Source organism: Gorilla gorilla, chromosome 2 (assembly GCF_029281585.2).
Source record: "Gorilla gorilla gorilla isolate KB3781 chromosome 2, NHGRI_mGorGor1-v2.1_pri, whole genome shotgun sequence".
In the NCBI taxonomy this organism is placed as follows: Eukaryota; Metazoa; Chordata; class Mammalia; order Primates; family Hominidae; genus Gorilla; species Gorilla gorilla.
The window spans coordinates 11,046,704-11,073,861 of record NC_086017.1 but is presented as its reverse complement, the minus strand read 5'-3'; the positions used below and the strand labels follow the sequence as shown (position 1 = coordinate 11,073,861).

At 37.3% G+C, this 27,158-nt stretch overlaps 1 protein-coding gene across 2 annotated transcripts in view; it reads right to left on the bottom strand.

Moving 5' to 3' along the window:
* Positions 1-27,158, bottom strand: part of CNTN6 (contactin 6) — a 322,134-nt gene that overhangs the window by 130,061 nt on the left and 164,915 nt on the right. For both annotated transcript variants that reach the window (XM_055381222.2, XM_055381221.2), the window contains exon 5: positions 259-354. In XM_055381222.2, the coding sequence (XP_055237197.1) occupies positions 259-354 (96 nt within the window). The remainder of the gene's footprint in view (positions 1-258; positions 355-27,158) is intronic.

The window sequence follows — 27,158 nt, the reverse complement described above, 5'->3', positions numbered from 1 at the left end:
ACAAAGCCCTGGCACTCCACTACGTACAATGCCATGATGTATCTCCTTAAAGACATATTTGCTGCGTGGCTGCTTGAACAAATATTTTTAAAAGAAAATATTTAGATACAGAACTATTTGTATGCAGTAGATGCACTTGACGAGATTCACAGTTTCTTTGATTTGATAAAAGGTGATCATTAAGCCTAAGACCTGATGTGCTCACATCACTCTCCAAGTGACCGCATTGATGATATGACCCAAATCACCCCATCATACCTCCAAAATGTGGCGGTGGGCCGCAGAGAAGCACCACACCTTGACCTTCTCGGACAGATACTGTGCTTCTTGTTTTAGTTTCAAAGTCTTCAATATCTTGGAAAACAAAGAAAAGCAGATTTATAATTAGTTACTTTGCAGAATAAATATTTTAAAGAAGAATCTCAAGAATGTTTTTATTATTAAGGGGAATTAATCTCATACTTTGCTGACCAGAAGACTTAGTTGACAATCAATTTAACTGCACTTATTATTATCTTGCAAAATCTTGTGTTTCTTTCTTTCTTTTTAATTAAACACAGTATGTGATAAAGACAATACTCACTATCTGTTTGCTTTTATTCTTCCAGACAGTGTAGCCTAGCAGGAAATCTGTGAAGCCCAACACATATTTACTTTGTCTGTCCAAGGAAGGTGTGATTTTAAAAAGGTATGTCACAAGTTTGCTGCAGTCTTCCAACATCTTAGATTAATGGTTGCCATTTTAAAGTGTGGCTGGCATCTATGAGAATTTAGGATGTAATGGTGTGAGGGAAAGAGTTCTGAGTGACAGAACCAATGAGACAGAAAGTATATTTTCGATTTTCTCTTGATTTATTCCTTTACAAAGCAGGCTCATGATCTTATTTGGAATGTGGTGATTTCCTTACATAACAGAATCACAGAAATTCAGAGTTGAAAGAGTGCTTACTAGCTACCTTGTTAAGCCATCTGAGGCATAAATCTTTCCACCTTCCTGAAGAATGGTCACCCATTCTCCTAAATTGTTTAACTTCTTTGAGCCTCAGTTTCTTTACCTGTAAAATCCTTTCATTCATTCAATTAGTTATTTAATGAATTAACCTACTAATCTGGGTGTGGTGGCTCACTCCTGTAATCCCAGCACTTTGGGAGGCTGAGTCAGGCAGATTGCTTGTGGCCAGGAGTTTGAGACCAGCTTGGCCAATATGGCAAAACCCCATCTGTACTAAAATTACAAAAATTAACCAGGCATGGTGGCACACGCCTGTAATTCCAGCTATGTCAGGAGGCTGAGGCATGAGAATTGCTTGAACCCAGGAGGCAGAGGTTGCAATGAGCCGAGATTGCGCAGCTGTACTCCAGCCTGAGAGACAGAGCCAGAAATCGGTCTCAAAAAAAAAAAAAAAAAAAAAAAAAAAAAGAAAACCTGCTAAAAGACAGAAGTAGTCTTCAGGGGAGAAGGTTTATTTGTGAATAAAACAATAAAACAGGCAGGTATTTTACCTTTATTGTGCTTACTATCTAATGGGAAGACCAGAAGATTGTTTTAAAAATGAATACATCATTTACAAATTGTGGTAAGTGTCCTTGAGTGTAGACTGAAATTGTCTACCAAGATCTATTCTTCCTTCTCCCACAATAATAGACTTGTTATCAAACATGCTTGTCTAACCAGAGATCACATTTCCCAGATTTCTTTGCAGCTAAATATGGCAAGCAAAAATGATGAATGAAACTTTCACTTACTATGTTTGAGAGGAAATCTCCACAAATTTTGATGTTCCTGATCCACCTACCACCACACCCACCTAAATTGCCAAATTGCCAATGATATGGGAGGTCTTGAAAGCCACTTGTTGAATGCAAAAGAGCCACCATTCACCCGGGTATTTGAGTGACTAGCTGGAGCAGAAACATAGCTAATCTGGAACATCAACTTTAGATCATTATATTACATATAAGTAAATTTCTATCTTGTTGGAGGCATTTGTTTTGGGGTCTCTGTCCCATCAGTTTAACTTTTTACCCTAAGATACCCTGTAAAAGATAAGAAGAGAGCACTGATCTGACAGATGAGAAAGAGACAGCCATGCAATGATGGTAAGGCAGAGGGAAAGAATTGCTTCCAGAATGAAAAAACAGTACTAAATTTCTGGATATAAAAAATGTAGGGACGTTTTGTGGTACTGAATAGAAGCCAGCGTTGTTAGTGCATAATGGGCAAGGTTTCAGTGCAAGTGCAGTAGTAAGCAGGATATCGTGAACTATGTATGTATAATACATTTGGTTTAAATTTAAAATACAAATAAAATGGATTGGAAATAATCTAATAATACAGCAGTGCACATCGTTGAATCATACCTGGAACATGCATAGAAAGTCATGTCATTGAAAATTAGAAAGAATACATCAAATCTAAATGGTTTGACTTGGAACATTCTTAATGTCATGTTCTTTAAAAAGTCACTAAATATTGATATACCATCATCCTACTGTGGAAGAAAAAAACAGTAAAAAACTAATCTAAGCATGCTGTTAAATTGGCATAAAGTTACAGAATGAATTTTTTTAAAAATGCACATTGGTTATCTTAGAGGAATGGATGGGAGATGTGAAAGTAGAGATTACCCATCTTTACTTACATCTGTCTTTATCTTTTAAAGTCTTCTAAAGATTACACATTGTAGTTTTTTAGTTTTGCTTATTTTTTAACAACCTTACTGTGGTCTAATTGGAACAAATTATTGGTATTGTTTAGAGGAATTCAAGAATTTCATTTTGGATCTATTAAATTTGTATTATCCATGAGCTATCTAAGTGACAATATTACAAATACTATAAAACAGGGATCTCCAATCCCAAAACCACGCAGCAGGAGACGAGTGGCAGGCAAGGGAACAAAGCTTCATTTTATTGACAGCCACTCCCTGTCAATCACATTACCTCCTGAGCTCTGCCCCCTGTTAGATCAGCAGTGGCATTAGATTCTCATAGGAACACAAACCCTATTGTGAACCGCCCATGTGAGGGATCTAAGTTGCACACTCCTTGTGATAACCTAATGCCTGATGATCTGTCACTGTCTCCCATCACCCCCAAATGGGACCGTCTAGTGGCAGGAAAACAAGCTTAGGGCTAAGAATGGGATTTATAAGCATATACACCATACTTGAAGTCATAGGTATGAATGTAAACCTGATGGGGTGACTCTTAAACTTTTGGCACGAGCAAATTGGTGGACAGTTGTCTAGGAGTTAACCTTGAAAATCTCCATATTTAGAGGCAGAGAACCACAGATATGAGAGAGAGGGTGTGTGTAAAAAGCTAGAGGTGAATAATACGTGAACATAAAAGACAAAACAATGTTGGTCATATGTGATCTTGCCAAGAAAAGTTTCAGTAGAGTTTGGGGAAAAAGCCAATATGAATTGCTAAGTGGATAGTAGATAGCAGATAAGGACATGGAGATCACAGTCATGAGAACTCTTTAGAGTTGGCTACGAGTAAGAGATGAGATTTAGGAAGAACACCAAAAGGTTTGGAGGGTGAGGCCACTATGCTGAAATCAATGATCAAGTAAGGAAAGAGATTGATGATTCAGGACACAGATAAAATAAGGTCCTTATAAAGCCTGAAGGGTGATAATGAGAACCCACATGGAAGGATTGGCCTTTGTAAGGAAAGAGAAATTAAAACAAAACTTACATGTGCTTGTATAAGATGGACTGCAGAGTTTTTGCTGGGTTAGATGAGAGAGTTTTTGGTGGTGGTTTCAAAGTTTTCAGTCAAACTGATTTGGGTGGGGGCGTTGGCTGGTCATTTGGGAAGACAAAAGATCCAATAAACACACCTATTTTTAGCAGGGTTGTTATGGGGATTAAATAAAATGATGAATTTAAAGTATCTAGACTGAAGCCTAGAATACTGGTAATTACTACTACTGGGTAGTGGTAATTACTATGATTATGACATTCTAAGTGGTTAGGGCCAACCGTACATTTTCCTCTGACTGATACAAAGTTCAGATACACTAATCTAAAAATACAAGTTAAATATCACATTCTAGTTCCAGTAAAATTTTTGGAGGTAGATGATTTTATTTGAAACATCCACAGTTTATCTCTGCTAACTACATTACTTCCCATATCAGTGTTCTTTTTGTAAACATTGCTTTTCAATCCATGTAAAGTATGAGTTCAATAAGATAGATTCACCAGATCTGATATGTAAATTGAGAAAGTCTTATATTTTCTATACTTTTAATAACAAAAGTACTTGATAACAAAAGTATTAAGATAAACTCTACTGATCCTCAACTACACCCCCTTCCCTTTCTCCACCTGCTCTCAATCAGCAGTCATTAGCTTTATACTAATTTAGGACCTGGCATGCCTACCATATTTCTCATAGAGGAATTTACATCAAATATGCTTCCTTTCTTCTTTGGCCATGAAAAAACTAAATCAGCCTACATATGTTGGCACTGTTGATGTGAACTATTGCCTTGACTTGGGAGTCCTTTATGACTTTGGCTTGTATCAGTTTAAATGTGACTCCTGAATAAAAATCAGCCTAATAAGCTTTATTTTAAAACAAAAAAAATTAATCTACTGAAATCATTGTTTTTGTTTCTAGTAATAATCATCATAGGTGACAATTTTAAGGTTTTTTTTTTTACTATTGTTTTTGAAAGGCCCCATTAAATTGTGACTATATTGTAATGGTCACAAAAACAAACACTGTCAAAAAGGAGTAATGAGAAATTGAATGATTCTATGAAATTAACAAGCTTTGGATTGAATTCTCTCAATGTCACATTGTCAGTGCTCCACAATCCTAGGAACATCAATCATCTTTTCAGTGTTAATCAGAAGTCATTATAACACACTGCTGATAAGAACACTGATACTTTAATATATTCTGTGTTCACTTCCACTTAAATAGCATCCGCTTGTGACATAATTTCTCCGTGCCTTTTATGATTACAATGGGATTTCTATTAGCTGACATGAAAGGAAATCAACGCCTCTCAAAAGTCACACAAGTCCTGTTAGCTATCAAAACAGTCATTCCAAAATGTTAGTAGTTCACAGGTTTTAATTAATAATTCACGTTTTAAAACTGTTTAATAGCACACAGATCATAGACAAGATATAAGTCTGCCTTATTTAAACTACGTGCCATCTCATGTGGATATGCTTTGAACAAGGTCTATTGTACAGATCCAATCTGTATTTCAAATACCCTTCTGCTAGCTGGAAACAAGATTTAATTCAGATCATTTTCTGAGGCAAGGGTGACTGAATTAGGTAGCCATACAAGCATCCAGTGAATATTTTCTTTGCTCTGTAAGACCTTTAAGAACTCTAGATTTATTCTTCTACAAGGAGAGGCCAGAGAGAACCACCAGTTTCTATTTTTGTCCTATCCATTTTTGCTTAAAAGAAAATTGCTTAGAATGAGATCCTTCTCTGAGATGGTCTCAAATTCTATAATATTTGGAGATATTCTCATAGACCACAAAGGTGACCTGCCCAGGCTGCCCTTGTGCACGGGATACAAATCCTGCAGTGCTGGTTGCTGTTAACGACCTCGATTGTTGAGGTTGCTCTCATTAAGCCATTCTGATGGCCATGGCTTATCAGGTCCTGTGGTTATATTGCTGGTTTTGGAGGAAGCATTTGGCAGGAGTATAAGCAAAAATGCAGTCACGAATAAGGCTCTGTTCCAAAGGCCAGCAGGAAGTGCCTGAGAATGGCCCGTAAAATGAGCTTTAAAGAATTACTGGGCCATATGCTCTCTCTTGGAGCAACCAAGGTGCAAGGGAGGGACAAGGGCCACCAAAATGTACTTAAAATTAAGGTTCAGGCAATACAAGTATTGTAACATCTAATTGTAAAGAGAATATATCTTTGCAGCTGCCACGTGTAGGAATGAATCTCAGCCTAATTAAAGCAAGAAAACTGTACATTTGCTGCCAAGGCCTGAGGATCACAGTCAGAGGATGCACTTGGCAGTGCCAGCCCCTGACACAGAAGGAGGCCAGTGGTTTGCCAAGTCTCATAAGCTTGAAGGAAGGCTATGGGTACCCAGGGTCCATTGATCAGGACCAAGAAGACAGCACCTGAAAAGCTGCAGATAGGGAAAATATTCACCAGAAAAATGGGCATGCTTACAGTAGGACATAGTACACTCAGCTGAGTTGTTAAAAATCTGAATAATGATATATATTTTTTCCCATTTACTATGTATGAATTATTTCATTGTAATGTTTTAAATTTTTTCTTTGTTCTTTCATTTTTTAATATATGGAGAATAGCCATTATATGTCAGATGCTCTGATAAGTACACTCATTAAATCCTCAGAACCACCTGTAATCCTCACAATCACCTGTACCATTGTCACGTTCATTTAGCGAAGGAGGAAATTGAGGTTCACAGATGACTGGCCACTGACCAAAGTTGACCCAATTTCTATGTGTCCAGATAAGGTTGAAAAACAGAGTTTGTGTATTAGTCAATTTTCATACTGCTATGAAGAAATACCTGAGACTGGATAATTCATAAAGAAAAAGAGTTTTAATGGACTCACAGCTCCACATGGCTCAGGAGGCCCTATAATCACGGTGGAAGGTGAAGGAGGAGCAAAGGCATGTCTTACATGGCGGCAGGCAAGACAGTGTATGCAGGGGAACTGCCCTTTATAAAACCATCAGATCTTGTGAGACTTATTCACTAACAGGAGAACAGCATGGGTAAAACCTGCCCCCATGATTCAATTACCTCCCACTGGGTCCCTCCCATGACATGTGGGGATTATGGCAACTACAATTTAATGTGGGATTTGGGTGGGGATACATCAAAACCATATCCCTCTGGTTCCACGGTTCACACTAAAACACTGCTCTCCAGATGTTACCTGGGGTCTCCTTGCCACTTATAATTTATAAAATTAACATAAACTAATACTCTATGGTCAAACAATCAAAAGCCTAATGTTTTTCCAAAAAGTTGTACAAATTGCTAGTGGAGGGGTAAAGGTGCTTTCTCTCCCCCAAGAATTTGTAGTTTCTAGAAGTGGCTCTGTTTCTGATGTCCTTAATCCTCTGAATCCTTATTTGTACCTCTCTTTATATTTCTTGATTTATCTCCACCCTTACATCTCTCCCTGTATCTGCATGTGAACATAGAATGCAGCCCCTTATTTTGACCAACATAGAGAGCTATGCACCCCCCACCGGCACATACAACAGAGGTGTGGTGCATCACCACTACCAAATTTTGAGCCTGTGTCAGCCTTACTGATATATTCATATGCAGCTCGAACACCTTAGAATGAAATATTGGGTATATGGCTCCTAAAGGCCCTTTAGTTACTCCTCTTACTTGCGTCTGCCGTCTCTCTTCTATAACTTCCCTACTACAATCCTCTCTTTCAGGAGCAGGCGGAAAATGTCCCGCTGCTTTCATCTGCCAAGATGTTCAGCTCTCTCTGCTCCTGCTGTCACACACAGAAATTGATTGATCTGTATGGGTTCACACAGGTAATAAGTAAAGGAAATAAAATTTAATTCCAGATGCTGTGTTTCTAGACAAGGCGCCATGGCTCCAGCCTGTAATCCCAGCAATTTGGGACACCAAGGTGGGCGGATCACATGAGACCAGGAGTTGGACACCAGCCCGGGCAACATGGTGAAACCCTGTCTCTACTAAAAATATAAAAAATAGTCTAATGTGGTGCATGTACCTGTGGTCCCAGCTACTCAGGAGGCAGAGGTTGCAGTGAGCCAAGATCGCACAACTGCACTCCACACTCTAGCCTGGGTGACAGAGCCAGACTTTGTCTCAAAAAGCAAAAACAAACAAACAAACAAAGACAAAGTAAAGAAACAAATATTGTGGCTCGAGAGTGCATCCGCTTAACCACCAGACCATACTGCCTCTCTATCTAGAACGTCATCCAGACAGACCTTTTCTCTCTTTCCACACCTCAGAAGCAATTTCAATTATTGGTCACTTCAAAGACGTTAGGTCTAATTTTAAACTCTATGATTTATTTTACCCTGCTTTCTGGTTTCCATCAACCAAATACTATTTCCCCCCTTTGAGAATCCTTCTGAAGAAGTTTCAGCACTGAAAGCTTGTTCTGGAGTAAACAAGATGTTGGGGCACTTGTTCACCTTCATGACGCGGTTCCCATGTTGAAGGTATGTATTTTGTTTTGGCCTACGGCAAAAACATTTTGCTGGGCAAAGAAATGCCAGTACTCTGCCCAACAAAAGAGAAATGGTAAAAGACACCAAGAAAACAAATCCCCAAATCTGCATAAGTCTCACAGAACTCCCAGATATAATATATGCAACTTTCAGTATCAAAATACTCTTAAGAATCTCAAAACATTATAGTGAGGTTATTCTAAATTTGTATCTCTCCATGCTTCTCTTCTTTGAAGAGGACCAGTTATGAATAATACCAAAATTGTTCATATTGCTATTTCCTATTTCTTGAGTGATTTTGTTTTAGTTCTATAGTAATTAATTTTCCCATGCCTTTATTAATTGGCACAGAGAAATATCTCTACTGAAACCAGTTTCATTTTCCACCATTTTCTGGATGCTATATACTCAGTCATTGTGTTCATGATATTATTATGTTTCCTAGCATAACTCAGTAACACAACACGACATAACCTAATCAAGCACAATGCTATTGTCAAACGCTGTAAAAGAGGCAATAGCTAAATCTTAGAATTGGTCATACATTTGGAATGCTAATATCCAAGTAGGAAGTAAGAAGTTATTTTAAGAGCTCCTGGTGTCAAATCCATTTACAGTCCAAGTTAAAATTCCTCACTTTTGGGGGTGTAAAAGAATTTTCATAAAAATTTATATATAAGTAGAGAAAAAATGCGTTGTTTCTTGTTTTTCTGGGAATATAATGAATTCACTAAGAAGCATTTTTTTTATGAAAAAAATAGATAGGATAATAGTAAGGAGCACATAATGCATGTTTTTCCCTAACAGCCCAGCACTTAAGTTTTCAGGGAGGTAAACATTTCACAAATTAAACAAGTAAACAAATATGAAATATCAATTAGGTAATTGGTCTATGATAATATACATGTCAGACTGGATTTGATTTTCTATAATGGACACATTTGCCTGACAAATGGTGGTAAGAACAGTGACACTTATGACAAAAATAAAAATACAAGTGCTAGATGTGGGCTAGACTCAAACTCGCTTCTTACTAAGCTGGCATATTCCCTACATTTAAAAGTAGATGAGAGAAACAGAACACAATTATGGAACTGCATAGGATACATTGAGATGCCAGATTACTTAACCAGTAAAAGGCAACTGGCCTTTGGTGTTCCTGAAAGGAAGGTGATGTAGGTAGCATGCAAGAGATTAAATAACCCACTAATGAATTCCTTAAAAGGCTTAGTGATGGAACAAAATGATCAAAAATGCAAGTTTAGGGTCAGACTATCTATATTCAAATGCTAGCTTGGCCATGCACGCACTAGCTATTGATTTAGGGCAGATTATTTAGTATCTTTCTACCTCAGTTTTCTTCACTTTTAAAATAAGCTAGCTAACAATAGTACCTGCCTCAGAGAAAAAAAAAAATGACATAATATAATTAAAGTGTGTAGAAGATGTTAAGTACAAAATATATGATGTGAGGGACTTTAATTATATTATTGATGATATGAGAGCACATCAACAAAATTAGGATGTTTTGAATTTTTATTTTTATTTATTTTATAATTTTTGAGACAGGGTCTCACTCTCTTGCCTCGGCTGGAGTGCAGTGGCTTGATCATAGCTCACTGTAACCTCAAATCTCTGGGCTCATGCAATCCTCCTGCCTTAGCCTTCTGAGTAGCTAGGATTAGAGGTGTGTGCCACCAATCCCAGCTTGAACTTTTAAACTGGGTTTTTTTTCAGCTTTCATCTCAGTGTCGGATGATGTAACCAGACATATTTTCTTGAAGACTGAGTCAGGACTTACTTCTGCGCCTATTCAGTGGCAGCTTAAATGCTCATGAATGAATGGAAAAAAACAAAAAGGAGACCTAAAGTCAAAAATATGTGAATTTTATTCCAAGCACTGCCACATCACACCGTTTTTTTGTTTTTTTGAGACGGAGTCTCGCTCTGTCACCCAGGATGGAGTGCAGTGGCGCGATCTCGGCTCACTGCAAGCTCCGCCTCCCGGGTTCACGCCATTCTCCTGCCTCAGCCTCCCGAGTAGCTGGGACTACAGGCACCTGCCACCACGCCTGGCTAATTTTTTATAGTTTTAGTAGAGACGGGGTTTCACCATATTAACCAGGATGGTCTCGATCTCCTGACCTCGTGATCTGCCCACCTCGGCCTCCCAAAGTGCTGGGATTATAGGCGTGAGCCACCGCGCCCAGCCCAGTCTCTATTTTATGCCAGAGAATGTTTCTCCAACTTGACACAAGCTGTTAGACTGATGGTTAGTGAGCCTCACTGCCTAGTAAGCTACACAGCCAAGCTGGAGGCAGAAGTGACCTCTTGGGTGGACATACAATAGCCAGAAAAATACTAGGCTGCCCTGCTTCTCATAGTCTTGGGCTTTGCCTTTTGGCAAATGTTCATTTTCTCATCTTTTGTTCTGCAGGGAGGACAGTGCCAAAACCTTTGTAGTCAATAATCTCTAAAGAGATTTCTTTGGGGCAATTTGTGCTTCTTGGGATTAATAAGTGATATAAATATTGTTCAAAGGCAAAAAGGGGAGTATCCAGAAAAGGCCAAATCTTCAGGTAAATCATCCTCATGTGGGAAAGTCATCAAGGTGTCATCAGCGGTGTCATCAAGGGACGTGTTTTTTTTTCAGAAAGAAATGTGAGGTTTCTGCTGAGGAAGCCCTGAATGGCAACAGAAACGTGTGTATATTCCATTGCCATTGCAGACACTAAAGTGATTCATCCAAAGATCAGCTTGTTGAATTCATTATTCCCAGGAGACCAAAAAACAACTCACTTTCTCTCCACTTATTTGTTAATTTTTATAAATATTATTTTATCTTTCCCAAAGAGAAATTTTAACTTGGACTGTAAATGGATTCGACACTATAAACTCTTAAAAAACCTTCTTACTTCCGACTTGGATATCAGCATTCCAATTTTTGTCCAATATCAAGTGTTTATTAGATTTTGGTTAAATATTTGATGGCAACATCTAAGAGCTATAGAGGTGTACTGTGAGAGGGGCTTCCTAGTACAGGAGCCGGGGACCTCTTGATTACTGAGACCTTCCCAATTCCTGAACTTTATAAACAAAATGAGTTGTAGGTGCCCCATGTGACTCCCATTTCATAAATATACACACCAGTGCTCAGAAAGGTTAAGCAATGTGCTCAAGACCACATAACTAAAAAAATAAAAGGAGGCCTTTTATTGAATAGGGACAACTACCCAGCTCTGATTCACTTTCAGCTGTTCAGGATACCACTTTCCCTGCTCAATGGTGGGAGAGGGAAAAAAAGTGAGGAAGGAGAGGAAAAAGAGGGCTGCAAACAGTTTCTTTTTATCCAAGAGCAAGCAAGCAGAGTCTGCCCTGTCACTGGGGGTAGTACATCCTGACCTTGTACTTAAGTCTTAGCGGGTGGTAGGTAACAAGAAAGTTCAGGCTATCCAAAAAATTAGCGGGGCGTGGCAGTGTGTGCCTGTAGTCCCAGCTACCTGGGAGGCTGAGGCAGAAGAATTGCTTGAACCTGGGGGTCGCAGGTTACAGAGAGAGACTCCATCTCCAAAAAAAAAAAAAAAAAAAAAAAGGGCCAGGCTGACCACTGGCTTCCCAGAGGTCTGAGGGAGTCTGGCCAGAAGCTCACTTGTAATTCGCTCCTGTGCCACGTCATCAGCAAAGGGGGCTGAAGGTATTGGTTTTGGTGGCAAATTAGGTGCACCTGTGCCCTTCCAAGAACAACTGCATTTATAGCTCCCTCTTGATTCACATGTGTGACTCTCATTAGAATAAAGGAGAGTGATTTCAATGGAGTGAGGCCCGAGGTCACTTGGAAAGAGTGGTTTATGCGAACCATTATACCTGCTATGGTCCTTCATAGACAGAGCCCTTAATAAGCCCTTTTATTCATTGTGATGGTTTAATCAGAAAGTTAGATTGCAAAATTTGCAACCTATGTAAAATACAAAAGGTCGAGTTTTGGAGGTAATGGGACAGAGCTCCTGGGTAAAGGTCTTAATGCTCCTGTTGATACAGGAAGTGTGAAGCAAGAACATGTTTTTAAACACCTCCCATGGACATAAGCTCTGAGTTTACCAGAGATTTTTATCCTACCGGTTTCAATTTGCAAGAACTTCCACAACTGGAGTTCAGGAGAGTGACTTCAGGGTTGATGCTAAATACTGACATTTTTCCGTTGAATTTTCTTAGTCCAAGCAAGGTCTTTGGAATCACAGCTGCAATCTGCATTTTCTTCGTAGCTTTCTCCAGCTCAGCACTAAGGAGAATTAGGTTCAGCGATAAGGACCCTTGCATGCATTATGGTTTAGATAAAGGGAGGGAGGGAAAGAGAGACTATGAAATAAAATCTCACTTTTTTCCAAAGCACTTTCATTTCTGTCATCATTTTTAATGTTGATAGTAACCCTGAGAGATAAGCAGAAGAGACATTACGAATGTGTGGGAGAGATATCACTGGTTGTATGGGTGACGCACTTAGGTGCAAAAAAAAAAACCTTTAACTTTATATAACTATGTATTGCCTTTTAAAGTTTTGTTCTATTTGTGATGAATGACACTGGCTTTCTAGATACAGTGGTAATAAATATGTTTTTTCAAACAAATTTACTCATTAAAAAATCAAAGCAATTTGGGAAAAATAAAACATAGTACAGATAGTACATTGATATTTCAAAAAACACAAAGGTTTTTTGTGTTTCAGGCTGAAGCTGAAAAACCTTGTTGAGGAAAATGGGCCATCTGAGCTCCAGAGGACATGGCATATCAGGAGACAAGACATCTTTGAGACAAACAAAGTGGTCTGACTGCATTTGCCATGAAGAAGGACTTGGTGGAGGGGAGAGAACAGAAACAAAAAGAAAATCAAGATATAGAATGCCGAAGGACTCTTAGAAATAGTCTTTTCTGCTTATAGTAATTTGTGTTTTCTTTTGCCAATACTCCTCCCCTAAATGTCTACAAACATTTTGTTACAAACAAAAATCTATAGACATGTGTTTATTTTATCAAGTGTGTTGTGTGAGGGACAGAATTAAGAAAACATTTCTACTCTTGAGTAAGAACCAGGATGGAGAAGGAGGGAAAACTGTAAGACCCAGAGCAGAGAATGCGACTTCAGCAAAAGTCGGAGCCAGAAGTAGTCATGGAAATGTCTGTTCATTGGGTTACACTGGAATTATCTGGACACTGATTTTTCCAGAGAACAGTGACTAGGTTTCATTTAGAGGTGAAGAGGCAGAGAGTGCTAGCTGAGACAACTAATGATAGAATTACCATATGATCTAGCAATCCCACTTCTGGTATATATCCAAAGAAATTGAAATCAGTATGCCAAAGAGATATCTGCATTCTGGTGAATGCAATGACATGGAAGCAAGTTAAGTGTCCATCATCAGGTGAATAGATAACAAAAATGTGGCATATATACACAATAAAATACTATCCCTATCCAGCCAAAAAAAAAAAAAAAAGGAAATTCGGTCATTTGTGGCAACATGGATGAACCTGGAGGACATTATGCTAAGTAAAATAAGCCAGCAACAGAATGACAAATACCAAATGATCTCACTCATACAAGGAATCAAAAAAGTTAAATTCATGTAAGTAGAGAGTAGAACGGTGGCTACCAGAGGCTGGGGGAGAGGGGCGCATGGGAAATGGGGAAATGTTAGTCAAACAGTGCAAAGTTTCAGTGAAACAGGAAGAAAAAGCTGTAGTGATCTATTGCACAGAGTGGTAAAAATAATAAATAATAATGTATTGTATACGCCAAAATTTCTAGAAGAGTAGATTTTAAATGTTTTTACCACAAAAAATGACAAGTATGTGGGGTGACAAATTTAATTAGCTTGATTTAACCATTCCATAATCTAAAGATACATCAAAATACCACATTTTACCCTATAAATCTATACAATTATTATTAAAAATAAAATTTAAAAATAATTTTAAAAATACAAATGAAGCTGGTTTAAGTTATAGGTTACAGTCAAAGCTGAAACTGGAACTTTTAGTCCCAAATGACATCAACCACTCAACCTCTGTCTATGTGGCTGCTCCTCAAAGACAGGTGATTCAGGACATGTTGGCTGATTCAATAAGTTTACAAAGAGGTGAACTGCTTGCATTGCATTATAATTTACTATAACAGTAATTTAAATGTAGAGTTTGTTCACTAACTCATGTATTTATAAAATCTTTTCAAAAAATAACCCTACTTGGCTGCCACCGTTTGTTTGTATCAGCGCCTTTCCACAAAATGTGTACAGGTTTACCTTTGCAGTACCAGTAAGTGCTGGCCCACAGTAGGTACTCAAAAAATATTTGATTAATGATCAGTCAACTCAGAGAAATAAAGATGACTTTAAATAGTTTACTAAATTACTTAAAGCCCCATATGATATGGCCCTGTTTACCCCATCCTTTCACCTGTGTTCAGAACATTCCAAATACAGCTGCCATTTTATTTTCCTGTTTTTCAGAACATAATGAGTTTCCTCCCCCGACGGCCCTTGGTCTTCTTGTTTCTTCTGCTTGAAAACTTACCCCCAGATCTTTGCATTCTAGATTCTTTTTGACATTTAGATCTCAGCCTACTTGCTACTACCACTTAGTGAAGCCTCCCTTGGCTAACCAATCTAACGTAGCAGTTCCCTATCACTCTGTATTTTTCCCGAAAGGCCCAGTCACTGTCAGCAATGATTATTGATTTACTTTATTTCAGTGTGCTCTAAATAGACCATAAGCTTCATGAAAACAGGGACCTTGTTTTCCCGCGAGTTCAGTGCTCGCGAAAAGCAGGTATTCAACAAGAACATGTTTAATAAATTAAGAAATAATTATACCGCTAAAGCGAGTGAATGCATACAAAATACTACAAACATAGTCTACAATATTTCCTTTAGGAATTGAAGAGAGGAAAAGACCAAATTTGTCTGATTAAAGGTTTCTTAGAGAAGAGGCTAGGATCGACCTGGAAACATGACGTGGTAGCTAGGCTGCAAAACGGCCCCGAATGAACTTGCTTCCAATATCCACCACTTTGTGTATTGCCACATTGTGTCAGCATTAGTCTGCACAACCAACTGAGTCTGCTCAAATTATGGCTTGTCACTTCCAAAATTAGGTTATAAGAGACTGGGGCCCAAGGGAGAGAGAAAAACCCTCAAACAGACAGAAAGCTTGCTTATTTTACATACAAAGAAAGAGTGTTCACATAGTTGAAGGAAAATGTTTGGACTTTGGAGTCAGATAAATCTGTGCTTGAATGAAGTGCCTGGATTTATAAGCTGTGAGACATTTAAAATGGTACTTTTCATTTGTTTTCAATGTCTCTGAATATGCTCAGTGTCTAATACACAAAGGGCACTCAAGAACATTTGCTGAAAAGAGGAATGGGTGGATGGATCTATAAAATGTTCTAAAAATATATATATTATTTGATTGTTGTGAGACTTAAATGAAATAAGTAACTTGTTTAAAAACTACATGTCAAATGGCCCTAAATAAGTTATAACTGTTACAAAGACTTGGAGTTGATTTAACCGATATGTAGATTTAATTATTACATTTACTTATTTTTTCGTTATTTTTCTTTTTATTATACCAATTATCTTCTTGGATTTATTTATATTTACATTTAATCTTCATAAAATTTATACTATATATGTGGGTACTATATAAGCATATTGTATAGTAAATATTTATTATTATTACATATATTTTATACATGAAATGCTAAATCCCAGAAATATTCAAAAAACTTGCCAAAAGGTCACTGAACTGGTTACTAATTAATAGAACAAAGATTCAAATCCCAAAAAGTATGACCTATAGTCTTTAGCACAATGCCATAAGGCCTAAACGACCAACTGGTTGATTTTCCAGTTCATTTCAATTTCTGCTACAACGATTATTGTGTGTTCATTGTTTGCGCCAGGTCTCTTTACATGCCAGGAAACAAAATTCACTTAAAGTAGTATAAACTAAAGCGGGGGTGGAGTTAAAAAGGATCAAGAGAAATCTTAGACCAACAAAGTACAGGAGGCATATCTGGGAACAGGAAGGACACCTGCCAATTATTCTCTTCCTCCCTCTCTAGGTTCCTTCGTCTACAGGTGTCCCAGTCTCTGTTAACTCTGCTTTGCATGAATATCTGCTCCACTATCTTCCCAGCTGATCAGTCTCCTTGTTTTTACTTATAGTTCATGCCCCCATAACATCTCAGACTGCGTATTGCTTTGGCTTATCCTAGCCACAACACTGCATAAGCTTCTCTGCCCCTGAGCCTACCATGATGTCCTCTTGTGACTCTTACTTCAGATTTTCGAGATGTTCAATGCCACACATCTGTAACTGCAGAAAAGAGGTTGCCCATTTGGCAACTGAGGACTGCTTATTTATAAGACAGGCAGAAACTGTAATTATCATCTTCAGTATAATAATTAATCCAGGAGATCACTGTCCAGTTGTCTCAATTGGGTTTTTCATTTATTTGAAGGATAGCGTAAGTGCAGTCCAGTCTCATATCCAGTAATTTACCAAGAACAACTAAAAAATAACCTATTTACTCATAGAAATACTAGGGCCAAGTATATGGGAAAAAAATGTGAAATTCCTGAACTGCTGTCTCTGAACTTTTACACCTCCTCTTGTCTTATTACATGTGACCTTTTAAATTAAAATTATGTGATAAAATGTAAATATCAAGCTAATTTCTTGAATTTTCTCACATTATGACTGTCACATGGGAAACCAAAAGTGTTATAGTTCTTTTAAAGTATGATTGTAGCAGCCACTGTAGGTGCCCCATATCCCATATATCTGTTCAACCCATTTAGGAAGTTACCTGTCACATTGGGGGACAGTTACGTTAGAGGGTTTGCTGCCTCCATTTGGGTTGCTCTGCCTGAGAATGCTCTGAGAAATTATTTTTTATTCCACAGACACATACTTGTCTACATAGAAAGCAGGCCAGATTACCAGAGATTGAAGTCCTGAGGACTGATCCTTAACCAATGAGGTACGGAAGGTAATGAGTAAATGTCCCAGTTTCCTTGGCCTATGTTGGGCTAATAATGAGATGTGCTTGAGAGTTGTAGGGGGCACTCAGCTGTACTGAGCCACAATTGCCCACAATGACAACCAATTAATTACCTTATTCTTCATCAATTTTTGGGTTTTCTCCTTTTGCTCTCTATTTACCTACTCCTTCACCATACTTCTGAGAATACCGCCTAAATACACTACATAGTCCATGTCTTTGCCATGAGATCTGCTTTCACAGAAAGCCAAAGAGATTGTGCTGTAGACATTTAAAGCAAGTCTCATCTGCCAAATTTATTAAGTAACTAAAATGTGCCCTGTACTGCTCTAGCAGCTGAAAATGCAACAATGAACTAAATAGACAAGATTGGTTAGTTTCCACTGGTGGCAAACCAATGTTTCTCTAATTTTTTTTTCCCCATCGCACATAGAGTTCTCTGATACTTCACATTAAGTTTGAACAGCCAGTTTCTAAATTTTTTCTTCAAAAAGTAGAGAATATAATGTGTATTACTTTGTCCACACACTGCTAATAAAGACATACCTGACACTGGGTAATTTATAAAGGAAAGAGGTTTAATTGGCTCACAGTTCAGCATGTCTGGGGAGGCCTCAGGAAACTTACAGTCATGGCAGAAGGGGAAGCATACACGTCCTTCTTTACACGGCGGCATCAGGTAGAGGTACCAAGCAAAAGGAGAAATCCCCTTCAAATTATCAGATCTCGTGAGAACTCATTATCAAGAGAACAGCATGAGGGTAACCGCCCCCGTGATTCAATTACCTCCCACAGGATCTCTCCCACAACAGGTGGAGACTGTGAGAACTGCAATTCAAGATGAGATTTGGGCAGGGACACAGCCAAACCATATCATAATGTGTTATAAAATCACCTCAGTTTTTGTTTTATTTGAGGGAATTACTATCTAAAGCACCAGTGATAAGAAGGGTGATGTGGTTACTGCTACAAAAATGTCAAAGATAGGCAGAGAAACTCGCTATGGTACTCAGCAAACCAAACATCAAACATCTGCCCTGAATCTATCTTTGGGACTACACAGTTAATGGTATAAAATATTAAGACTCACCTCTAGACACTAAGAGGTGTTATGTTGCATAGTAAGTACTGATGGAGCCTCTGGATGTTTTGAATCGGAACCCCCATCCGGAAGCCACAGGCACACAGGCAATTGACTCACGAAAACAAACAAACAAAAAATGTTTTTGATATTCTGTGTTTGTGAAAAGTTCTCTTGCTCGTCATCGCAAAGTCACTTGCAATCAGGGAGTCAATTTGTATTCAAGAGGTTCTCTTTCTATCAGCAAATGGTTTATAGGCACTTTCACTAAATTGCTTCTCTAAAAGAAATAGACAGGATCTCATCTGCATTGGCTTAAGGATATCTCTTCCTGAAGACAGAGGCATGGCCTACATGACCCTTAAGAACTCTTTATGCCTCAGAACCTGTGAAAATCTACTCTAAATTTTGATCCAAATTCAAAGCAGTTTTAACTTATATCATTTAAACACAGAATTTCTTTATTCCTCTAAATAAAAATGACTTTAATATATACTATTGTGTGTTTGTATGTATGTGTGTGTATGTATATAATTACATATAGTATACTGCAAATATTATTATACATGGATACATCTATACAAGCACGTCTACATTAGGTAATTTAATAGATTCCCAAAATAATTTTAACGTAGATATAGAGCTAGTGTTTTTCTAGTTTCATGAAGGAGAAAATTAAGGCTCAGAATGTAACATGCAAAGTCATACATTGTAAAGGACAGAGCCAGAATTTAAAGACTCAACTCATGTAAGTTCAGATCCCTGTCTGTTTTCATCTCTTCATGCTGACTTTATGCATCTTGTATTTAGTCCTTTGTGTTTTTCCACTGCCAGTAAATTCATGGTTAATCTTCCCAAAATAGAAATTAAACAATTACATTTAAATAATAATAGTAATCTAGTGTCCTGTGAATAGTAAGCTGAAACATATGTGACACTTCATTAATTAAAAATAAAAAAAACTTACTTAGACAAAAATATCTTAACAAAATGGATTTTCACAGCATTTGCATTTCTATTAATGAGAAAAGCATTATGGCAGAGTGGTTAGAAGGCTGGGCCCTAGAGTGAGCCTGAGTTCAAATGCCCTTCTACCATGTACTAGTAAATTACTTGATCTGTCTTCTTCGGTTATTTATCTATAAACATGGTTATAAATAGTACCCACACTTTAGTTTTAGTAAATAATATGAGAAATGAGATTATCTAAGGAGAATTTTTAGCAAATGCTTAATAAATGTTAACATCATCATTGGTAGGACACATCTATAAAGTATTCTGAGTGAACTCCAGTGCTCTGCAGACTGCAACCCATGAGCTAAATCCTACTCACTGTCTGTTTTGTGAATAAAGTTTTATTGGAACACAGCCACATTAATGGGTTTATGGGTGGCTGCTTTCACCCAATAACAGCAGAGACATTGGCCGGAAAATCAAACATATTTACTATCGGGCTCTTTACAGAAAAGGTTTGCTGACCACTAGTCTGTCTCTTAACCAACACTCCTTCAGATTAATATCTCAATCAGGCATGCTTAGCTAATCTATGACACAGCCACAAAGTGCATCTGAGAAAAGAAAATGGAAGCACTCTAAGAAAAAGGTAGCTGTCCCCACGGAGCAGATAAAACCTGAACCTAAGTATGCCAAGATGAACTGGAGACATAGGTCTTCAGGGACCCCAAGGATATTAAAAAGGTGACTTGAGGAGAAAAAGTTGAAAAAGTTGACTTTTAAACAGCCATGATCCCCAGACACTGAAACTTCTTTTATTTGAAAGACTAAGCTGCTTCATCCCACACTTTTTTATTAAAGGTATTTATGAGTACTCTTCCAATCCCTCACACACAAACCATGCAATGCCAGAGCCAGGCCACTGCACACTCAAGCTTTGTGACTCGTATGAAGCAAGATTTACCTGCATTACAACAGTGAAAGGGAAATAAATTGAGTGATTCCATTAGTTTCTGTTCAATGAAATCTTATTTTATTGCTAAGCTTTGACACTTTTTGCAGAACCTCAACTATCTTTTCTCTTGCTCACTAAGAAGTAGCAGCAGCACCAAAAAATCATCTGGACATCTGGATATTACATTCAATAATTTATTGGAATTTCAGTCATACTGCTACAATGAAAGTAGAGGTGATAAAAGGAACTTCACCCACACTACAAATAAAAGAACTGGAATAATAGGTTTTTTTTTCTTCCTCCCTTCAAAATATTAAGTTTTATCAATCACAATCTAACAGCTCTGGGACCAGAAGTGGCTTTGTTGTTAACAATATCTCAATCACATATATTGATTTTCCAATACAACTTGGAGGGGACTGATTTGTGATGGAGCTGATATAGGAAATGCAGAGGGGGCAAACATACAGCCAAATAAATCAGGTTAAAATGAAATTGATAGAATGGACTTCAAGGCAGCTCCTCACTCACTTTCTCTAGTTTAGATGCTGCATTTGGTCTTAATGCTGACTTCTAAACCTTTGTATCTGACCTATTTACAGGAAGAATAAGGCATCAGAAACCATTAGTATCTAGGCAGTGCTGCCATTTTAAAAGTTTGTCTTTTGTTGTTAAATGGGCTTTCTCTAGAGGAGAAATATGACCCTTCGGTGTAGCTTTGAGCTTTGTAGAATAGCTCGTTCTCACCAGCTAGTGTTCTACCCTGCCGGGAGGGGTGTGAAGGGGGGAAATTATTTAGAGTAATTGGAAACTTTACTCTTAACTACTATATTGTACTGCCTCCACAGCAGAAAACCTCTTGGATTTGAAGTAGAAAATGGGCTCTGTCAACACTGAACTACTTATTAAATGGAATTGGGGAAATTTCATAGGGCAGGGGTGGGGAAGCAAGGTTGGGTGTTTACCTCAGGCTCATTACAAAAAATTCAAGGTGAATCGAAGGCCTCGAAGGAATTAATGAAATTACAAGAGTGCTGACCAAAAATAGGTTTTACAATCATAGGGCTTAAATAATGTTTCTGCATGTGCCACAAACAGCATTATAAAGAAAATGAGAGAGAAATTGAATTACAAAACAATTTCTTTGCTAAAATTTCTGTATCATAAAAAACACAACTAGCAAAGTTAAAATAAAAATAGGAACATTTCACATAATTTGTAAAAGAAAAATATTAACATATTTAAAATAATTCCTGGAAATCAATTTGAATCCTTCAACAGAAAACTAGGAAAAGACCCAATTTAGGAAATTTACAAAATAATTTTAAAGTGCCAATACGCAGATGAGAAAAGTTTGATTTTACAAATAAACCTAGACATCCAAATGAAAACAACAAGAATTTGTCACCCATCAGATTGCTAAGGGTTCATATTAAGCAATACATAATATCAAGAGGGATTGATGTAATAGCATAATCGGGTGGTGCTGTTGAAAGTATCATTTGGCATAACCATTTCTCAAAGGTTGTTAATCAAGATGCATTCACATTTAAAATGTGTAACCTACTTTTCCCAGCAATTCAACTTCCCAGTATCTACTGTTCGGATATAATTGGCAAATGAGTAAAGAAGTATATAATAGATAGTTATTTTATTACTGTCTAATGAAGCCTAACAAAGTCCAATAAGAGACATTTATTTAGAATGATTATGGTAAAGACATATAATCAGATGACATGTAGCCATTTAAAACCATGAACATATCTATTTATATTCCCTGATGTCTAATAATTGGAATTATTTTGGATTTATTTTTTGTCTTCTTTTCTTCTTGATTGAAAAATTTACTCCTGGTGACTTCAACTACTCCCAAGGCTTCAAGTAACATTTATATGTAGATAATTCTCAAATTCATATGGTTAGCACGGATTTTCTGTTGGCAATCCAGACCCTTATATCCAACCTCAGGACATCTCTGAAATTGAACTCTTAATTCTTTATTCAAAGTAGTTCTTCAAGTCTTCCTCATCGAAGTAAATAATAAATATCAATTATCCATTTGGCCATATTTGATACCATCCTCTTTCTCAAAACCCACATCCTACCTCATAGCAAATGTTATTGGTTTAACATCCAAAATTTCTCAACCATATCTCAGTTTTCTTAGTCTCCATTGCTACCTCTCACCCACACTTTCATGTCTAACATCTTAATGACTCAATAGGCTCCCAGATTATTTCACAACTTACAAAATTATAATTCTTACGATATTTTAATACAGATAAAGCAAATAATTTTAATTAAAAATTACATTCTATAATAGGCTTGGTGGCTCATGCCTGTAATCGCAGCACTTTAGGAGACCAGGACAGAAGGATCATTTGAACCCAGGAGTTCAAAACTAGCATGGGCAACATAGGGAGACCTTGTCTCTACAAAAAAATCTTAAAAATTAGCTGGATATGGTGGCACACGCCTGTATTCCCAGCTGCTTGGGAGACTGAGCTGAGTGGATTTCTTGAACTTAGGTGGATCCCGTTGTGGTTAGTCTTGATCTCTCCACTGTACTCAAGCATGGATGACAGAGCGAGACCCTGTCTCAAAAAATAATAAAACTAAAACTAAACTAAACTAAAATAAAAAATTAGCCAGTCATGGTGGTGCAAGCTTGCGGACCCAGCTACTACTCAGGAGGCTGAAGCAGAACGATTGCTTGAGCCCAGGAGTTTGAAGCTGCAGTAGGTGGTGATGGTGCCACTGCACTCAACCTGGGCAAGAGAGTGAGACCTTGATTCTAAAAAATAATAAAAATAATTTAAAACTTAGATTATATATAATCGATGAAATCATGTAATAAATTAGGTAACGTCATCAATTAAATAATACATTTCTTAAGATTGTATGGAGTTCTACTGTTCCTAGGACACAACTCAAAATCCTGAGTGTTAGCAATAATGCCAGCATAATATGGTCCCTGCCAATTTCTCCAGCTTTTTCTGACACCATTCCCTTTTTTCCTCAATAGGCTCCACAATTCCTTTCTTTCTTTCTTTTTTTTTTTTCATTTTCAAATGTCTTACGTAGCCCCTTCCAATTTCATAGGCTTTAAACATGGTGCTTCCGTCTATAGAATATTCCTACCCCATTCCTCATATCACCATGGGAGAGTGATTACAACTTAGTCCTAATTTTTCACCTTCCTGTACCCTATTGCAATGACTTTGCAGCATCTTCCATCAGAGGTATAGTCTCTTTCACCATTCCTCAATCTGGTCTGACTTTGCAAACAAAATGCAGCAGAAGTGACAATACATTGGTTCTGAGCATATGCCTCAAGTAGCTGTGTAGCCTTCTATCCCCTTGCTCTTGGATCCCCACCCAGCTACCATGGTAAAAGCCTGGAGTAGCAGGCTGGAGCATGCGAGGCCATGTGCAGAAGAAATAAATCACTTCAGTTGCCCCAGCCTGGGCCAACAATACGTAATGAATTAGCCCAGCAAGATTAACGTAACGGCATACGTGACCACCAATGTGTAACTGAACCCCAAGAAGACCAGAGGAACCACCGAGTAAACCAAAAATTTGTGACCAGAAATAAATGTTTACTGCTGGACATCATGGGTTTTTTTCATGCTTTGTTTCAGCACGTTATTGTGGCATTAGATACAAAAAACTCTAACAGATAACTAATTTTGATGAACCTTAATTTTCCTTCATTGGAAATTTCATCCATCTTGAATCCTGCTTTCTTGAGCCTCCAATAAATAACTTTTACATTTTAGTCTCTCAGAGTCTCCTCAGGCTATTTATTACATTTTTTATGCTGTACATATTTATGTGATCCCTCTCCTACTGCTTTCATAGACTCATGGCAGGCAAGGATGTGTTTGTTTTATCAGCACTGTAGCTTCCACACATGATAGAGTCTGACACATGATAATAGCTCAATAAAAACAAGTGAAATTGATGGATATAAATAAAAATATCTTTATAGTGTATTTTTCCTGAAAAAACAGGATTAAATTTTATTCTCATTCCTTCATTGAAACGAAATAAACTTCTTTCATTAATCCAATGAAATACTACACAACATTTAAAATAAGTAAACACGTAGAAATACGGCTGAATTTCAAAAACTGAATGTAGAGTGAAAAAGGTGCCAAAGAAATTGTACTCTGATGACATTTATATAAATATTATAAAAAAAGACAATAAAAATTTCAAGCCATACTTCAAAAAATTATCACCAACTTCAGGAAAGTGGTTACTTCCGGGAAGGGAGGGAAAGAAAGCACGAGATGAAAATTGGCAGTATTGGTATATTTTATGTCTTTAAAAAAGATCTGAAGCAAAAATGGAAAAACATTAACACACATTTAAATTAAAATCTGTTTATAATATTTTTATAGACATTTCTGTATGTTTGAAATTTTTTATAACTTAAACATTTTAAAGAAAAATGTCGGTTACTAGAACAATCCCATTTATATAAATTTATGTGTGTGCGCAGAGACATGTAAGCACATGCAAAATGTATACATACATACATTATTTTTATATAATAGACTTATGGTTGTTTTGGATAAAGAGAGACAAAGACTGAGATTATTCCTTAGATCAGGTGTCCCCAACCACTGGGCTGCAGTGCTGGGCCATAGACAGTTAGAAATCTGACTGCACAGCAGGAGGTGAGGTGAGTGGCAGGTGAGAGAGTGTTACCGCCTGAATTCTGCCTCCTGTCAGATCAACAGCAGCGTTAGATTCTTATAGGAGTGTGAACCCTATTGTGAACCACACATACGAGGGATCTAGGTTGTGCACTCCTTATGAGAATCTAATACCTGCTGAAACCATTGCCCTCCAACCCCTCATCCTGTGGAAAAATTTCCTGCCTTAGATGACCAGGTAGAAGTTTAGTAATTTTGAGAAGTCAAATCAGTTGAAAAGGATGTCATTAATATGCATGACTGCTTAACCAATTTACATGTAATTAGCAGACAAAATTACCTGCAAGGACTTTTCCTCCCTGTATGCACCTATTACATAACCATTTATCAACATATAATAGAGTATATAAACACCAGTAACTATTTATTTCATGGAAAAGGGTGAAAGACTGTTTCACTATCTGTTGAGATCTCAAATTTTTGCAGAACAAGACTAGTGAGATAAAAGAATGAATAACAAAAATGTATGCATTTCTTCTTTTGCTTTCAAAAACACAAGAGTAAAGGACATGGTGTCACAATGCTGGGCTTGGTAAGGAGAGGTGGTACAAGGACTGAAGCTAATGAAATATACAAGTCCTCTGATGAAAACTAAGACAGGAGTCTGGAATAATAATTAGGTATCCTGAAAGGGCTTTGCCTGCTGGCAAAATAAAAGAGGATGACTGAAGTGAATTAATTAGATTAGAACATGCACATAGGACTCTACCTGTCTCTAAATACTATCTTAGCAGTTCAGAGGAAGAAAATGCAGAAATTAAGCATTCTGACTTCCCGACATTGTTCATGCTATACCTTCTTTCAATAGGGAGTCTTCATTAAGGAAATGCCCTGAGAACATTACTTATGCCCCGGGTTGAGTATCCACAAAAGCTTATTTCTCTGCAGTAAAATAAGCATCTTAGTCAGGAGACCTGAATTTTAAAAAACAGATCATGAATATGCAAACTTTGAAAATTCTGAAATCTTAATTGTTCTCCGTATTTTATTATTTTTGTTAAAATATCCTCTAAAATGACTAGTAGGGAAAATGTTTTAAAGTGTTTGTTGTATTATTTTTGTAAAGTGAAATAGTTATCCACAATTGACAAATATTCATCCATCTGTGTGTGTGTTTATGATTTGTATAAGAAAAAATTTTAGAAGAATCTACTAATGTTAACAGTGGTTGTCTCTGGCTCAGGTGATATTATTAATAGCTTTTCCTTATTTTCTAAATGTTATATATTGTCAGGAATCACAATTGTAGTAAAAACTGGTAACTACTAAGCAGAAAAAAGTCACACAAAAATAAGAATTAAAAAATGTGCTTCTATTCTTGTCCTCAGAGAACAGCACAATGAAAAGGCTGTTCTTCCCACATTTGGATGTAGGAAGAGATAATTTCAACAGAGAAAGTGATTGTTGGCAGATTTTAAAAGGGAAAGGCAAGCTAGGCAATGTTTAAGAAGTGGGCCTAGGTTGTGAGATAAAAATAAAAGGCCAAAACTTTCAGGACTTTGTAGCAAAACAGAAATTCAATGGTATGTGATGGATGGGATTGGAAAAAGAAAGAGGCTGCCTTTGTTGTGTGTTTTAACGTTTCATTGGAATTATTTTGGGGAAATAACTCTTGAGGTAAGCAACTGAAACACATCTAGTTAGTCAGAGTGCCAGATTACCTTGACATCTCAAGTACAGCCAAAGTCCATCCTGGCTCAGGGACTAGGCAATGAGTCAGACCTGAATCAGAACTAAGTATCAAGCAGTTTATAACATAAATTATATTAAAGGGTCAGGAAAATGTTGTTTGAGATATGTGAGGATGATTTAGTTGACTTTTATAGGAGAAAAATACTAGCTCATACTTTTTTCCACATACAGAGGGCCTTTCTAGACTGAAGATGCTGGCAGTACAGTAACATCTTTGAACTTCATGGTGACTTAATGTCAGGCAACATTAATGGCCCACTGAATGGACCACTGATGTCGGTGGTCATTAATTGGAAAGTGAAAGCAGGTGTCATGGTTGGATTTTTCTCTAGATTAAAATTTTGGTTTGGATTTCATCATGGCTTAGATTTCACCAGATGAATGAAATAAGGGGGAAAGTGAAAGTGAATCATTGATGTACAAGTGACGAGCAAGTGAGTTAAAAGTTAATGAGAAGAAGTGTTTTTTG